The 16940-nt window shown below is 37.9% G+C and overlaps 1 protein-coding gene across 1 annotated transcript in view; it reads right to left on the bottom strand.

Moving 5' to 3' along the window:
* The window catches only part of HCRTR2 (hypocretin receptor 2), a 99339-nt gene extending 83598 nt beyond the window's left edge, over positions 1-15741 (bottom strand). The window contains exon 1 of the mRNA XM_008691768.1: positions 15239-15741. Coding sequence (XP_008689990.1) covers positions 15239-15461 — 223 coding nt within the window. The 5' untranslated portion in view covers positions 15462-15741. The remainder of the gene's footprint in view (positions 1-15238) is intronic.
* Positions 15742-16940: the final 1199 nt, after the last annotated feature.

Genomic DNA, 16940 nt, shown 5'->3' with positions numbered 1-16940 from the left:
TGGGTCACATATCTTTCGGGATCTCATGCCTATGAAATTAAATTTGTTTTTCTCTTATTAATCTGTTTTATGTGAATTTAATTATTAGACCACCTGAAGAACTTAGAAAGAAATAAGGGAAATTTTTCCACTCCTACAACTTCAAAGTAATCACTGAAAGAATTGAGAGCTCTGGCACATTTAGCTCTTCCTTTTTCTCCTCTAACTTCTCCTACTGGCCATCATGTTACATTTTCTTGTTTTTTCTGCCTAATCCCATTTCAAATCAGATCTTTTCATCTTCTCTCCTCTGATATCTCTTTATTGACACAGTTGAAATTGTGTCAAATGTACAACCACCTGACTTTCAAGTTGGCTTCCAAAAATAGGGGGTCTCAAATAATAGGAGGTTTACTTTCATTTTTTCCTATGGCGAAGATTTTCATATTCACTGTTCTACAACCCTATTTATTAAATTTTTATTTAAGTTCAATTTAGTTAACATATCATGTATTATTAGTTTCAGGGGTAGAATTTAGTGATTCATCAGTTGCATATACCACCCAGAGCTCATTACATCAAGCGCCTTCATGCCCTGGCTTGACTTTTTACTTACCCTCCTGACTCCACATTCAAATGCTCATCATCCACTTAGCTTTACTATCTCAAATTTAGAATGTGGCACCAAACTTTTGATTCTCCTTCCCTGTTTCCAATCTGCCCCTTTCTCCAGGGTCTCATATCGCAATAAATAGTAGCACCACTGATCCTGATATGCAAGTTGACTCCTCTCTTTCTCTCACACCCATATGCAATTCCTCAGCAAATCCTGTTGGTTCTATTGTCAGTCTATACCCTAAATATCACCACTAGAATATAAGTTTCCAAAGAGAAGAAGCTTTGTCTATTTTGTTTGCTGCTATAGGCACACAATAAATGTTTTTTGAACCACTGAATTCAATTAGTGCTGCAAAAAATGTCTTGCCACTTGATATACCCATCAAGAAATTTATATTCTGTGTATGCTTTCAATTATTCCAGAAGACATTGTCTAAGTAATTCTCACATAGACTGTATACACTGCTTGCATAGCCACAAAGGAAAACATCACTCAGAGTAACAAACTAATTGTGAGTGGCATGTGGGGGGCAAGCCCTCCTTCCTATTGAACAGCTGTACATGTATATTCCTCTAGCAATTCAAACTCAGACCTTCCTTGGCCAAATTCATCATGACCACTCTACTAATGACACTTGATTTTCTTTCTATGTGTTCTACATTAAGAAAAAGACAAATAAGATAATCACTGTACTTTTACTAAAAACCTCTGTTAATCAGAAGATTCTTTTCTGTTGATATCAATCCCTACATCTGATGAGTTGCTAATTTCTATTCCAGAATGTCTTTCATACTTGTTTCCCTTTTTTCCCATATTGAATTCTACTGTCTCGGTTTTACCCTCATAATCACTTTCCTGAAGAGTCTCAACAGACTTATAACTATCTTCTCAGTATCTGGTCTCTCATAACTTCAACCCATTCTTACCATTGCCCCAGATTAATTTTCCTCTGAGAAGCTCTGATACATTAGATTATAATATATATTATCATTTCCAAATAACTACAGAGATGTCAAACTTTTAAAAACCAATCCAACATATGTATGATATGATATTACAGGTAAGACTGGGGCAGATACTCATCAAATAAAGAAGACCATGGAAGTAAAGCAAAACATTAAGGGAGATGACTTAGTCTCTATTTTTTGAAACCATCCAGAAAAGTTCATGAAATCCTGTGTTTTAACAGAATTCCTTGGATGATATTTCAGCATAGCTGTTTATATATCTGTAAGCAATCATAAATTTATTCTTACTACTTCATCAATATAGGTGTCAGTTCTTTCCAACCTTTGGAACTTTTCAAAAGTCTCATGCTCTCATGTAAAAAATATCTCAAATGGTACCTCCTCAGGGAAGGAGTACCTCCTACCCCAAGTCATATCCAACTTTTATGTTTCTGTGTTCTTACATTTAACATATGCCTCTTCAATAACCTTCATACTATAGTCTATTGTTTACATGTTAGTCTCTCCTACAAGATTAGAAATTCCTTGTAGGTAAGGACCATGCCTCATTCACTTCTGTATTTCCTCCACAGAATGTAATAGAACAGATTACACGTTGTGGGTGTTCAATAAATATTTGCTGAATGAAATAAGAAAAGGAAATAGCTTCAAATTAGATAAGCCCTAGAAAACCAGTGTGTTGGTGCAGGCTGCTTTATTTTTTGGTGTATGTGCCTTTTGCTGCTACAGTTGGACTGAGACCACTGACTCTCTATGTTGCTTTTACCTCCATTAGGATCATAAAGATATATTTGCATGATTTCAAACTAATAATCTGTAGATACTGCCATTGTTGCTGATGGTGACTCAGCACTCAAAGAGGCTTAATGAAATCTGTTAGGCTTGACTTGTTACTACTCTTCTTCCCCTCTAGTCTCTGGGGCCGGGTACTGACGATGACTTAGAGATTACTAAGGCAGTGGTGATTAGACAATGAAACTTCAGTTGGGTTTACAAAAATGTGCATAAGAATTTGTATTTTCCTTATATTATGCACATCACTTTTTTCAACTTGCTCTGTGTACTAGCATAGCTGTGCTATCAAAGGAGAGATGGAAATGGAGAACAGAGATCTGTATTTACCTACTGGTCAGAAATGGGGAAGCTAAGTGATAATATATAAAGCTATTCAAACAACTAACATGATAGCAGCTCTCTAATACTAAATGTCGCTACCCAGGAAAAAGGAGAAAATTAATAGCTCTATCACACAGGTTGTTGTAGGATTAACTAAGACAATGGGTGGCAAATATTTTTGTTGAAGACTTATGTAATTAGGGCAATTCCAAAAAACCTAATATTTCTGTAATTCACGTGATTCATAATATAAGACATATTAATACAATCGGTTCAACAGGTCAAAGATCTGCTAGAATTATCAATACCTCTCATCCCTGTGCAAGACTGCATATCAATTTTTTCCTAAAGATTTATTTGAGAGAGAGGATGTATATGAGTGGGGGGAGGGGCAGAAGGAAAGGGAGAAAGAGACTCTCACTCAGACTCCCCACTGAGCATTGAGCCAGATGTGGGGCTTCATCTCAGAACCCCAAGATCATGAGCTGAGCCAAATCCAGAGTCAGACACTTCACAGACTGAGCCACCCAGGTGCCCCAAGACTGTACTTCAATTTTTTAAAATTTATAATTTGATAGATATTTCAGGAAACTGAAGACTGATGTTAGTCAAAAGGGATTATTGTCCCCTTATCCCTCATTAAATGAAATGTCTAGAAGTATCCAGTTATTACCAACATCGCTCTTGCACTCTACCTGAAAGTAGATTTTTTTTTCAATTATCTGAACAGTCTGGTGTATCAGAATTGGCATAAATCACTGGCAATGGGGAAGAATGACAAAGAATTCCTAAACCTGAGACTTTGTGGACATTTCTGAAACATCCTGGGCTCAGAGGGGATATGTTTGGTCCTTTTAATTGCAGGAAGTGCAGAATCTAAAAGTTACTTTGAAACAAACACAGCTTAAGTAAAGATTTTGTATATTATATGTTCTTCTCAGTTATTGCAGAAATATGGCATTTTATTTGGAAGGATCTTGGTGTAACTTTCTTGAGAAAAAATGAAGAAAGCTGCCACAGTTTATAAATCCCATTTCTTTTCATGGGAAGAGCAAAATAGTTTCATGGTAATATCAAGGGGATCTCAGTGCTGGGAGAAATTTTACAACTGGTCTCTCTTAATCATTGCTCTTATAATTACATATTTATTTTAATGTGCATATTCCTTATGATATTTGAAAACTCAAATTATCAAGGTTTTATTTTGAATTTTTATGTAAAAGTAATTTAAAGCCTGCAATGTTTAAAATACACACACACACATACACACACACATACACACACACTATTCCTAAGGAATTCCTCCTGGTAGAAGTCCAGTATTTTATTTGGCAGCTAATAATATTGTTGTATGCCTGACATTTTTCTAGACATTAAGGATGTACCTGAAAAAAAAAATTAAGAAACTGCTCTCATGGAACTTACATGTTACTTGAGGGAGACAATAGAAAAATTCACAAACCAACAGTATAATTTCAAATAGTAATAAGTTTTATGAGAAAAATAAAAAGGGATGGTATCATAATACATGAAGAGGGATTCAGGGTAATCCAGAGTGGGCCTTCTTAGAGACCTTTTCTGAAGATGTGACAGGTGAGCTGAGCAGGAGTCAGCTGTGAGAGGGTCAGAGGAGGTTATAAATTATGAAGACTCTAAAGCAAGAATACATTGAGTCAGTTCAAGGAAAAGAAATGATGCTACAATGATGGATCACCCAAAGAATATTCCTTCTTACGTGGACATTCATTCAGGGACTTACTCATCTCTGGTGTATATATTCTTTTGCATCCCTAAAGGCTAGTTCATTTACTCAGAGGATAGTTGAAAATATCTCTTAAGTTTGTCAAAGTCAAGGGGTTATATAGAGTTTTTAGAATTTTTCAAGTTTGTAAGGTAGATTCTTAATCCTGCATGAAAAAATAAAAAAACTAGGGTGCATTAAAATCATATTAGTCATATAACACAAATACCTGTGTGTGTACACATGTGTTTTTAAGTTCTTAAATTCTTATTTTCCCCTTTTCTACTGAGACAGTTGTGCTTCCCATCTGACCAGTTGCAAAATTCACCATGCCTGGGGGAAAACACAGATTTATAAACGAGGTAATCTTATTGACTTTCAGGAATCTATGAGTCACCCTCATCATCTCTGATGACTTCAAAGAACAAGGTCTTTCTAGGCTTTCCTGTGTCTAAAATATAAAACAAGTCCAAGCACATAAATGTCCCAATAATTATGAAGACTTTTTCCTGCACCAGCAGGAAATTTGTTAATATATTTCTTTTTGAGCTTTCTAAGATTGGGGAACTTTTATAGCAAGGATTTTCATTGGAGAGATTTAAGTTTTTAGCCATTCTTTTATAACCAAAAGGTGACTCAGTTTTACCCAATGGCAAAATTGTTTGATAAGCACTTAACCATACCTCTCTAATTCTGTCTTTGAAAGACCAGCACAATCTGCACATTTTAAGAAAGACAAATTGGCTTCAAAATGGTATTTATAAGGAATATGGTTCTCTACCAAAGTGGATGACTCATCAAATTCATTCTAAATTGATAAAATAAATTATTATAGACAATGGCTTTCTGACCCCATTTCTAGCAATGTAGTGATAAAATCAAAGCCCTACATGGTTGTAAACCATGTGTTTTATCAATTCATTTTATAGTCACTGAGTAGGAATAAAAACTCACTGAAAACCTAGAAAAGAATGTTGCAATTTTTAATCACTGCTGTATTCCCACTGTGAGCAAGGAATAGCAAATAAAGGATTTTAAATTAACCACAGTTTAAGAAATTTTGAAGTGTTACCATGTCAACTTGTGGGGAAATGCTCCCTATAATTCCCTAAGGGCTGTCCTGGGGTCAATATAATATCATTGATTATTTGAGTGATGACATTCCCATTGAAGATAAAATTGCAAATGAACATATTTAGAAAGTTACAAATAATTTGGAGTAAAAATTTGGAGCTTTAGTTGGAAAATATGAAAAATGTTCATCAGGTCTCAAATTTTTATCTTTTGCATCTCAGTATGAGGTAAAAAAATGATTTAAAAGCCAAAAAGATGGATAGGAGCATAGTGACCCATCAAAACCTCAAAAATAAGTCATTACAAAAATTATTTTAGCAAAAAATTATATAGAATACTGGAAAATGTTAATAGAGCTATGGCATGTAAGAGTCCTAAGTATCTCTTTCAGGAAAGACATATGAAAAATTATTTTAAAGAGAAATTACTTCTCGGGGTACCTGGGTGGTGTAGTTGGTTGAGTGTCTGACTTGGTTTGGGCTCAGGCCATGATTCAGGGTTGTGAGGTTGAGGCCCACGTTGGGCTCCATGCTCAGTGTGGAGTCTACTTGAGATCCCCCCTCTCCCTCTGGCCCTACCCCCCCTCCTAAAATAAATAAATCTTTAAAAAAAGCATTAAAAATGAGAAGTTACTTCCCAAATTGAAATAGTCCACAAAGCAGACATAGCAACAGTTTTTCCTATATTTTAGTCATCTTCCTCTTCTCTTCCTTTATTTGTTTCCTCTCCATTTCTCACTTTCTGCCTTTCTCTTTTCCTTCCTTATGCAACATAATAGCAAGAAATCCAAGAGTAAGAGGGGGAGTGGGAACTCAAGGCAGAAGCTGTAATGTTTTGTAATGTGATCTTGAAAGTGACATTTCTAGCCTCCTAGAGATAATTACCTAGAAAATATTGATTATGTCTTTTATTATCAAATTTCGTTTTCATTAAAAGAAACTTGATTAAATGAGCTCCAAACAGGACACAAATCCCGGTGTGAAAACCTTCACAAATACTTATCCCTTTAGATTTATTCTTTACATTATCCCTACAATGCTTTCATGAAAAACCCAAACTAATGATGGCACTCTCCTTAAGTCTTCAAAGGGTCCCCTTTATACTGCAGTGTCAAAGCTAGCCAAGATCTCCAGTATGGTACACAAGCCCTTATGTAACCCAATCCTCATCTACTGCTCCAGCTTCATCCCTTCACTCTCCTCATCTGCACTTACTTACACTGGATTTACCCAATTGCTTAGCATTCTCTTCATAGTCCATGCTATTTCACGCCTCTTCGATTTTGCTCATGTTGTTTCCTCGGCTTAGAACATCCTTACCCAATTTTTTTCACCTGTGTAACTTGAATTTGTGCATTAATACTCAGCGTGGGTGTCACCTCCTCCCGAAACTTTCTCTAATCCCCCAGATGGAACTAAGTGTCCTTCTTACATGCTTCCACTGCATCGTGTAACCCATCTATCAAGAGCACTTGTCACATTATACTGAGATTATCTGTTAATATGTCTGTCTCTTCAACTGAAGTGTAGGTTCCTTGGTTTCTATTATTTTTGTACCCTAGATTCTTAGCACAGTAACTGGCACAAAGTCTCCCAATATTTATGTTATTTCCATTGGCAGAGATCCAAAATGTGAAGTGGATATATCTAATTAGCTTTTCTTAGGCTTATGCCGTTAGGTACTTAATTCTTCTAACTCCCCTTGTTCTGAGTCCATGCATGTTAAAAATACTTTTAACTATTGCGTAAACAGAGACAGTGTTCCCTTATACTTCCTCTAACAAAGACAGTGTTCCCTTATACTTTCCAGTCCTGCCTGCAGTTAAGTTGATAAAATATGACTGTTTTTGACCAAATGATTATGGGCATGACTGACATGTGTTGACATTTGGCAAAGGTAGTTTAGAGCCAGTATTTATTTTCAGTTCACTCTTCTACCATGACGCTGCTTGATACTTTATAGGCTGCCTAACATCTTATCCCTGAATTAAAAAATTTAAAACAAATTTTTATCTCACAGCTTCGAAAGTGTTTATGAAAAATATGATAACATAGTTCTGTCTCAGAGTGTATCATTAAGTTTCAGTCAAGCTGTGGGGTAAGGGGAGGATGATGCTATATTAGACTGGACAAAATATTTGTTTCCAAGATCATACATGTGGTTGTTAGCAGGCCACATTTCCTACATGGTTGTTGGCTGGATATTTCAATTCCTTACCATGTGGGTTACTCACAAGGCAGCTTATGTTCTCCAGAGCAAGAAATCCAAGAGCAAGAGAGAGAGTGGGAAATCAAGGCAGAAGCTGTAACCTTTTATAATGTAATCTTGAAAGTGACATACTATCACTTCTGCTGTACGTTATTGGTCACCCAGACCAATTCTGGCACAGTGTGAAAGGAACTACACAGGGTATGACTGTCAGTTGATGTGAGAACATTGAGAACCAGTTTGGAGGCTGGTTACAATGGAGGCCACATGTTAAGGTGCTACATAAAACATGAGGGACTCCTAAACCTAGAGTCATTGTATGAAACAGACTAGCCAACCCACATTAAATGTTAGACAAGAAACAAACTTCTGTGAAATAAAACCAATGAAAATTCAGGGTTTATTTGCTACTATGGCATAGCCTAGCTATTCAAACCAATTAAGCTCTTCATGTAGATATGACTATCAGAGGAGACTATGATTGAAGAGACTTCAAGTATTATTCTAAGATTCATAAAAGTGACTTCTTATTTTAAATCAAAACACTGGAATTCTTTCCTTCTTTTCCTTTTTTTGCCAGGTTTGTGAATTTGATTTATGTGCATCTGTATGTACTCAGAACGTTGACAAAATCAGGTATCAAAGACATCATAGCTGAAGGCCAAAGGTGGTTTGCATCCCTAACCCTGGTCTCTAGGAATACAAGAAACTGGCAAGCTTTTCCCAAGCTGACATACAACCCCTTGATATTTCCAGTTACTCAAACTTTTAAAGTAATTTTAAATCACTTCAAGTACTTGATTCATTAAATGAGACCTACCTTATAATATTGTGAAGAATAAGTGAGATAATATATATGTAACAATGTCTTCTGAAGAGTAAAATACTACATAATTATTAAACATTCTTCATATGTATTTAATATTGAAAGAAAATTACTGGAAAAGGCTCGGTGATGATAATCCCAAAATATTTTTTGAGAATTAAGTACATATTTATCCTGAAAGTTTGTTTTTTGTTTATAAGAAAATGATTCTGTTGGAAACAAATTTAATGCTATTTAAAATATATATCCTATATCCATTTACTTGGTTAAAAGATAATCCCTCATTGGGAACAAAAGTAAAATGAATAAGTTCAGCCCAAAGAGTCAGCAATTCAAAAGACTGGTCATATATGTCATGTATTTCATCCAATAGCACCTCAGAGTGTTCCATTGTCTGCATTTAAAGGTCATTTCATGTCTGGTGTGATGGGCAATGCTCTTTGGACATACAAGACACCATTATGCTCCAAGAACACCATTATGTGATATAAAGACTGACCTATTCAATCAAATCAATGGAAACTTCTGATTTTTTAAAAAGTTAACAGTCATTATACCAGAAAAAGAAAAAATAACATACATGAGTAGGTTTGAAAACCAAAAAAAAAAAAAAAAAAAAAAAAAAAAAAAAAAGGAAAAAATATATATTTGGATTATTTGATATATTAAATGTTTAGGTTCTCGGTCTTAAGTTGTGTCTAAAGATAGCACATTCAATAACAAAATAATCCTTGGCCACAATTATCTAACATTTATCCAATGAGTCACCCCACCCCCATCCTGAACAGGCAAAAGCATTTTTGGCAGCACCTATTTTACCTTGAAATTTTCTCTTGTAAAGTAACCCTAGCCTGACCTTGATTAGCTTATCAAATGAGCTCATCCTTATAGCTGAAGAACTGTAGTCTATCAGAGATACAGCATGGCAACATGCCAGAAACAACTCTGTAAATCGTCTAGAGGGCACATCTAAGCATCATTTCCACTCTTTTTTCTTCTGTGTTTCTTAGTCAAGATGAGAATCAAGGGAGACAGGATGAAGTAATGGAACAAGGCTGGGCCATGGGACTTGATCAATCCATTTTTGAAACTTAGTTCTGCTCCTTACTGTCTGACTAAACTTTGGAACAAGTTAAAATAGCTTTTGAATTTCATTTTCCTCATTTGTAAAACAAAGCTATTAATCTCCTCCTTATAAGTTTGTTATGAGGCATCAATAAAATACATATATGATTGTGGAGTTTAGCATTCAGGACTTAGCATTTGGTACTCAATAAATATTCTTCATTTTCCTTTGCAGTGAGAAGGGGAACTAGAGATGAGTCCTCGGCTTCCCCCAACACAGGTCACTGACTGACTCCTATTAGTGAGCCAGTACTTCACAGAACCTGCATCCCTACAGTTTTGGGCTACATCATAATGCTACAAGAAGAAAGATAGAAAAATCTTTTTTCACTTGTAAAATAACACAAGCAGTGGATACTCCTGAAATATGGGGAGCTGAGTGAGAATTCAGGAGCTTTGGAATGCTAACATAGCTGTAATATGTGAAGATTTGCAAATATATTCTAGAATATAAAATGATGAAAATCAATGTAAATATATATTTATGTCCTAATGAAATCAATAAAAACTTTTAAAGCCTGGAATGCTGTATTTGTATTTGAGTGTTGAATTTGGCCTTTTTTGAAAATTGGTATTATTTTCATTATTTCATTGTCCTCATTTTTTCCTAATATAGGAAGAATCCATTACATTTAAATTATCTGTAGCACTTATTATTTCATTATTGTCTGTAAATGATAAATGTTGCTGGTATCTATGAGATAGCCATTTAAAAAGTTATCACTGAGATTCTGTTAAAATCAAAAACATGATTTATTTTACCCAGTAAAACTAGGTGGTTATGCTTTTAGTCAAAGTGTGGTGGAATCAGTTTCTTATTCAGGTAAGCATATTTTACATTCTGTAACTAAAAAAACACAAGTTTAGAGCTCAATGGCTAATACTACCTTTTAAAGTCATCATTCATGACTTCTATCAGGTCTTGGCAGAAATGAGTAATGTGGGGCGCCTGGGTGGCACAGCGGTTAAGCGCCTGCCTTCGGCTCAGGGCGTGATCCCGGCGTTCTGGGATCTAGTCCCACATCAGGCTCCTCCGTTATGAGCCTGCTTCTTCCTCTCCCACTCCCCCTGCTTGTGTCCCTCTCTCGCTGGCTGTCTCTATCTCTGTCAAATAAATAAATAAAATCTTTAAAAAAAAAAAAGAAATGAGTAATGTATTATCTCTAACCTCTTTCTGTCTCCTGTGTAGAAAAGGGTGGGTTTAGAAACACCCACAGATATGAATTGGTCATTAGGAGAAGCAAGAAATAAATGTTTCTTAGGCTTAGAAGTAGTAGGAACTTATAACTCTGCAAGTTCCATATTTGGGACATATGATTAGCTCTGTAAGAAGCAACCCATTACAGATATTCCTCCCATCTCATCTATCCAAGTTAGTTTAAATGTTAGTGGGTAAATGCCTTAATAGGCAGTGTGCTTCAACTGAGTATTACCTGTGCATGTGTGTGTTAAACATGCTGTTTAAAACATTAATAGTGATAGACCAAACAACAACCCAACAACAACCCATAACTCTCTGAGTGAATGGGACCCTGTGCAGGCAAATTTAAGCTGAAAGAGAACATTATCCTGGTAGTTAATGACTTTCACTGAGAGCTGGGAAGCAATGTTAAGTAGTTAGTATGAAGGCACTAAACACCTGTTAGGGGATGAGTGGGTGGAGCTGGTATGGAAAAGGAGAGCAACATGTGCCAACTCCATTTTACTAATAGCTTTTAGGAAACCTCTCAATTGAGAAAAAGGCAGAACAGAGGTCATAAAAAACTACAGAGCTGCAGACTGGCCATGGAGGCAGAAGATGGCTACAAATTACATCAGGGAGAGATTTCAATAAGTGGGAATGAAGGGATAGAAATTGGCATTTAGTGTCTACTACGTGTCAAGAAAAATACACGTGTGTGGGTGGGTGCGTGTACTCCTGTATATATTATATTATATATAAGATTTCTACAAGGCCGGCATTATCAACCTTAATTTTCAAATAGAAAAAACAGACTTGGAGAGTTCAATAACCTACTAATAGTCACACAAGAAGCAAGAAGCACAGCTAGACTGATGTCATTTTTTGAATGTTCTCCTCATTTTTCATATGGAGACAACAACAGGAAAGATAGAAACATTCCAGGTTAAAAAAAAATCATGATATCTTTGAATCCAGAAATAAGACAGGCAGAGACTTACTCATTTCCTCTAGCTGTTTATGTTTGAATTGACTAGAACCCATCACTCCATCCAGTTTCAACTCAAGGACAAAGAAATAGGAATAATATCAAATATATTCCTCTGAGTGTCCCCAAGAGCCCTCCCCCAACACACATTAATTTTAAAAACATAATATTGCTCAAAATGTACTGGTCAAATAATTGAATGCATCTATTTGGCTATAGTACAAGACATACTTAGGAGTAGGTTATATGTGGCGTAATTTTGAAGATACTGGAAAAACACAGTGTCCAAAAAGAACTCTGTCCTATCTTCTTTCCTATGACCTAAAATTCTATAAGTAGACATGCATATGTCTTTTATTAGAATGCATATACTCATGAAATTTAATGTAGAGAAACTTTAGTTTTATTTGGAATGACGTGTTGCATTTTTTTTTCCCAGAAAACTGCTTTCTATCAATGGGAAGAAACATATGATACAGATGCGAGAAGGGACACAATGAGAGAGAGGAACCTGGAGAGAATAAAAAGAGGTGGAGATGATCAAGACTTTGTCATTCTGCTCAGGGCATATCCTGTTACATCACTTCACAAAAGGACATTGTGGGGGAAATGACTTCTAACTGATCACATTATATCTAAAAGTTCAACAGGGTTGAAATTTTCCAAGTAGTCAACTACATGAAAGTGCAAATGGTGAGCGGACCTGAAGGGTCAGGGATTACATTTGCTGCCTACACTGTGGTCTTTCACCTTCATACCTAATGGTTGCCTCTTTATCTTGCATGAATAATGTGATTCCTTGTCCTGCCACTCTATGCATAAAATTACTTTTACCAAAGGGGCAAAAAAGCAATTCTCAATCTAATCCGCTTTGCAAATTTGACAGTGATATCAAAGAGCAGGAAGTTGTCTGTGAGTAATGACACACTGATCATTTGTTTAAATGTCAAACGTAAACTTCATCAACTTTCAGGGAATATGTCAGTAAAGAATGGGTTTCAGTTCAGCCAGAGAGGATTTCAGTGTCATTTAGTCCTGAAGAAAATAGCCGTCAGTATCTTGAGAGCACAGTGCTTTGAGTAAATTTTTCTTTTTAAGCTGAATGGAATTGGCCATTTCAGCACTTGGGGCTGTGGACAGTGCTCTTTTCCTTGACATTATGAAATACGTAGTCTTACTGTAGAGGTGTGTCCTTCTTGAGACTAAAACACTCCCCAGGCTTGCAAACACGTACCCCTAAACTGTGCAATTAGAGTATGAAGATTATGCATCAACATTCTGTGTAAGGCCAGAATAAAGGAACAGCAAAGGGAAACAAATTTTATCACAGAGATTAAGTCTGAAAAATTAGGGAAGGGAAATAGTTATGATTTGCAGCTATTCCTGCAAAACAGGTCACATTTTTACTGCAATGCAATAACATCCTCTTTGGATAGGATTTTGTTGGAGACAATGACAGAGCCGTTAACCCTTCATGGTAATTTATTAACAGTGGACATAGATGCAAGAGAGAATAGGAAGTACATTTAATAGGCTTGCAGACAACAAGGAGCAAAGAATTCCTTCTATGCTTTCTAGCTCTAGAGTGGAATATCAATGGAGAATTCTGAATCTGAGGTCAGAAGAAATGGAGTTGAATCTGAATCATGTTCTTTAATAAGCCATTTCATTTCTCTAAGTCTGGTTACTTCTTCTGTCAAATGTGGGTTACTTTGAGGTTTAAGTGAGGGTGTATGTCAAGGGGTCTGGCACATGGTAGGTACTCAATGGATGTTCAGTTTAGATTGCTTACTGATCATTAAGTGTTAGCATAATAGAGTGATATGTTTCTATGTTCGCAGCCATGTGTTTTAATAGTTGTAACTCTAAGAATGGATGCCAGGAAGGGAAACGAGAGACATTACTATGAACAGACTTATCCTTAGAGCAAAGGACCCTAAGCATGTCTATTTTCACCTTCATCCACCTTGTTTGCACCACCCAAAGATTCCCTATATGTTTACCTTTAAAACATCAACAAAAGCAGCTTGAAAATAATACAGTATTATTTTTTTAAAAAGTTTTCAAAGGGTTTTATTTCTCTTAAAAAATAATATTCTACCAACTCTCTCCAGAATGCTTCTCAGTCACATACTACCAACTACTCTGCCTACTGAATTGGTGAGAGACAACTTTGAATGCTTCCTACCCAGACTGACACACTTGCAGAGAGAAGGTAAAAATCAGATTAGTGCTGAAACCGGATAAGTTCCTTATCATCCTCCGTTGCAGCTACAAATTCTTTGCTTTGGACTTCAAAGCCACTCAGTCTATCTCATTTCACTCATCTTCCCTTTTTTATAACTGAAAATCAAGAGCATCTTCTCCTAGCCTCCCCCATCTCCTCCTGTCATTTTCAACAGAGATTGCCTCCACACTGCCCTCTGCATTTGAAACGCCTCCCACTCTCCATTCATCAAGGTACACGCTCCTTCCATTCACAATTCATGTTAAGTCGTCCCTCCCTTCCAAAGCTCCTTTTCTTTAAGTGGATTCCCCAGCTGCCCTAATAAACTCCATCACCACAGCCCCATACCGCACTGTATCCCCTCCCCGATACTTAGAAATTGTGCGGAACTGGGAAACAGTTGGGGAAATCTCTTTGCGTATGAACTCAGGGACAAATAGGGAGCCTAGCCTTTAGCTTGGTCTTGTCTTTGGGGGGAAAAATCCATTACAAAATTTCCCCAAGCCTGGCATTTTTTTGAGTGGATGAATGAATGAATGGATAGGCGGATGAATGATTGAGATCTCTTTGGTACTTTTCTCAGATGCCCCTCCTTCTTGCTGGCTCCTGGCATGGTTCCTGTTTAATTCAGCTTCAGTGCGTGAGTGCACCTCCGTGCTTCGCCTCTGTCTCCACTCCCTGCCATTTCATTACCACCTCTAGACAGCGCCTAACCTCCTCACCAAAGGGCATTCTACCTAGCTCACAAATCCTTTGTGACTTCAATGGCCACAGAGAGCTTGCTCCTTAGGAGCACAGCTTTGTCCTCTACCAGCTTTACCTCTCCGGAAAGCGCCCGAAACACCCGGTACGTTACACAAAAGGATGACTAATTTCCCCCACTCAACAAAATCCACCTGGAGACCCTGTCGTTGCCCCCCTCTCGGCGCCTGTAACCGAGGTGATCGCAAAAGAAACGCGCTTCCCTGCTTCTCCCTGCAGAAAGAGGAATTACCATTCCAGGGCTCGGTCCTGGTTCCGAAAATCAGAAAACTTTTTTTTTTTTTTTTTTAAATAGAAAACCCCACCCGAGAGCAGCGACCTCTTTGTTTGCATCCCAGGGGGAGGGAGGGGTCTTCAGAGCCTTTGCAGCCCGGGGCGCAGGGGACGTGACAGCCCTCTGGAGGGCTGCCCGGGACCAGACTCACCCAGGACGTTCCCAATAAGAGCCACCACGAACACGATGATGTACCCAGCGATCAGGACCCACTCATATTCTTTCGGGTGTAGGTATTCCCTCCACAGGTACCGCAGGAATTCCTCGTCGTCATAGTCGGTGGGGTTTAAAAAGGGCTCTTGAGTTTCATTCAGCTCCGAAGCAGATGACCAGTTGCGACAAGGGGGGGAGTCCTCCAATTTGGTACCGGACATCACGGGCTCGAGTCCGGTTCCGCTCAGTGCCGCAAGCCGCTCTTCGCCTGCCCCATGAGCACTGTGATTTGCGGTGCGAAAGGCGGCGCGGAGACGCGAGAAGGGGCTCCAGAGCAGAAAATGACGTGAAAAGTTACTGAGCCAATGTCTCCGGAGTCTTGTGCCGGGCAACTTCTGCGGCGGCTTCCCTGTCTTTGCAGACGGTTTTGCACCGCGAAGAGAGGCGGCTGAGGAACTAGGGACCTGGCGCTGGAAGCTGCAGCAATGACACCGGGAGGAGAAAGCTACCTCGGGCTCTGCTGGGGCTCAATTACTCCTCATTCCAGCACTGAGTCCGCAGCTCACAGCCTCCGCCCCGCGCTGAGGGAGAGCTGAAGCTGAAGGGGGTGGGGGAGGGGGGAGTCATTAAAATTATTTTAACCTATTTCTCCGTGGGTTAAATCTCCCGCTTTTCTACTTTTCTCCTCCATTTCTCACGTGCAATATCCATAACCCATACACAGACATGTGCAGGTCTACAGACAGGACAGGCTTGTCCACCCATGGTTAATATAGGATTTGTTGATGCATTTGTCTTTTTAATGTCAACATTAAAGTAATGAAGAGGAGCCACTGTGTTCCTCAAGCAGGACTATGCAAAAGTCATTTCAGGCAAACATTGTCACATTTGTTTGGCTTTGCCAACTTAGCACTCGCTAAATCTCGAAGATATCGCTTCCACTCCCCCTTCTCCAAACTGGGGAACCAGACCATTTTTGAATGGAAGGATATATTTAGCTGGAATTTGTATTTGTAACACCAAGTGTCATAAGAAACACAACAGCAAAAGCTTGAAGGACTCGAGGGTCATAAATGTGCTAATAGTTAATGTTATCAAGCAAAGGAGACATTCACATGTTAAACAGATTCTTAAGAGGATGTAGTGGTGTAAGCAGAAGTGCTCTCTGGTGAATACCACACCCCCGTGGTCTTATTGACTCAGGACTGATGTCACCTGCCACTCTCTAATGAAATTGATTTCATCTCTAAGAAGAATATTTTGGGATTCATCACAGTGTGAGTTCAGGATCCTTTCATTCTCAATATCCACGATAGGAATATTGTATTTGGTTATAATTCTGGACATGGAAGGGCCTTCAAAATCACCTAGCCTGAACTTCGGTTAATATTAGAAGCCTTCTAATAACATTGCTGATGTTCCCCAACTAGTTTGGATGGACCACCTCCATTTATGACTTCCACCATTATGGGGCTGCTCTGAAGGTTAGAGAACTGTTTCTTACATTAAAATAAGGTCTTAAACCAACATACAATTTTCTTAGTCTTCTACTCTCAATACCTAGTTTACCTCATGGTGCTACATGAAATAAATCTTCCACATGACAACCCTTCACATATTTAAAATAAGTATCACAGTCACCTTCCCTTTCCTCCACTTTTTCCCTAATTAATTCTACTGTTTTTCACATGACACTTTTC

Source organism: Ursus maritimus, unplaced genomic scaffold (assembly GCF_017311325.1).
Source record: "Ursus maritimus isolate PB19 unplaced genomic scaffold, ASM1731132v1 scaffold_29, whole genome shotgun sequence".
Taxonomy (NCBI): Eukaryota; Metazoa; Chordata; class Mammalia; order Carnivora; family Ursidae; genus Ursus; species Ursus maritimus.
Note: the sequence above shows the minus strand (reverse complement) of the source record. Positions and strands in the feature narration are given on the sequence as shown.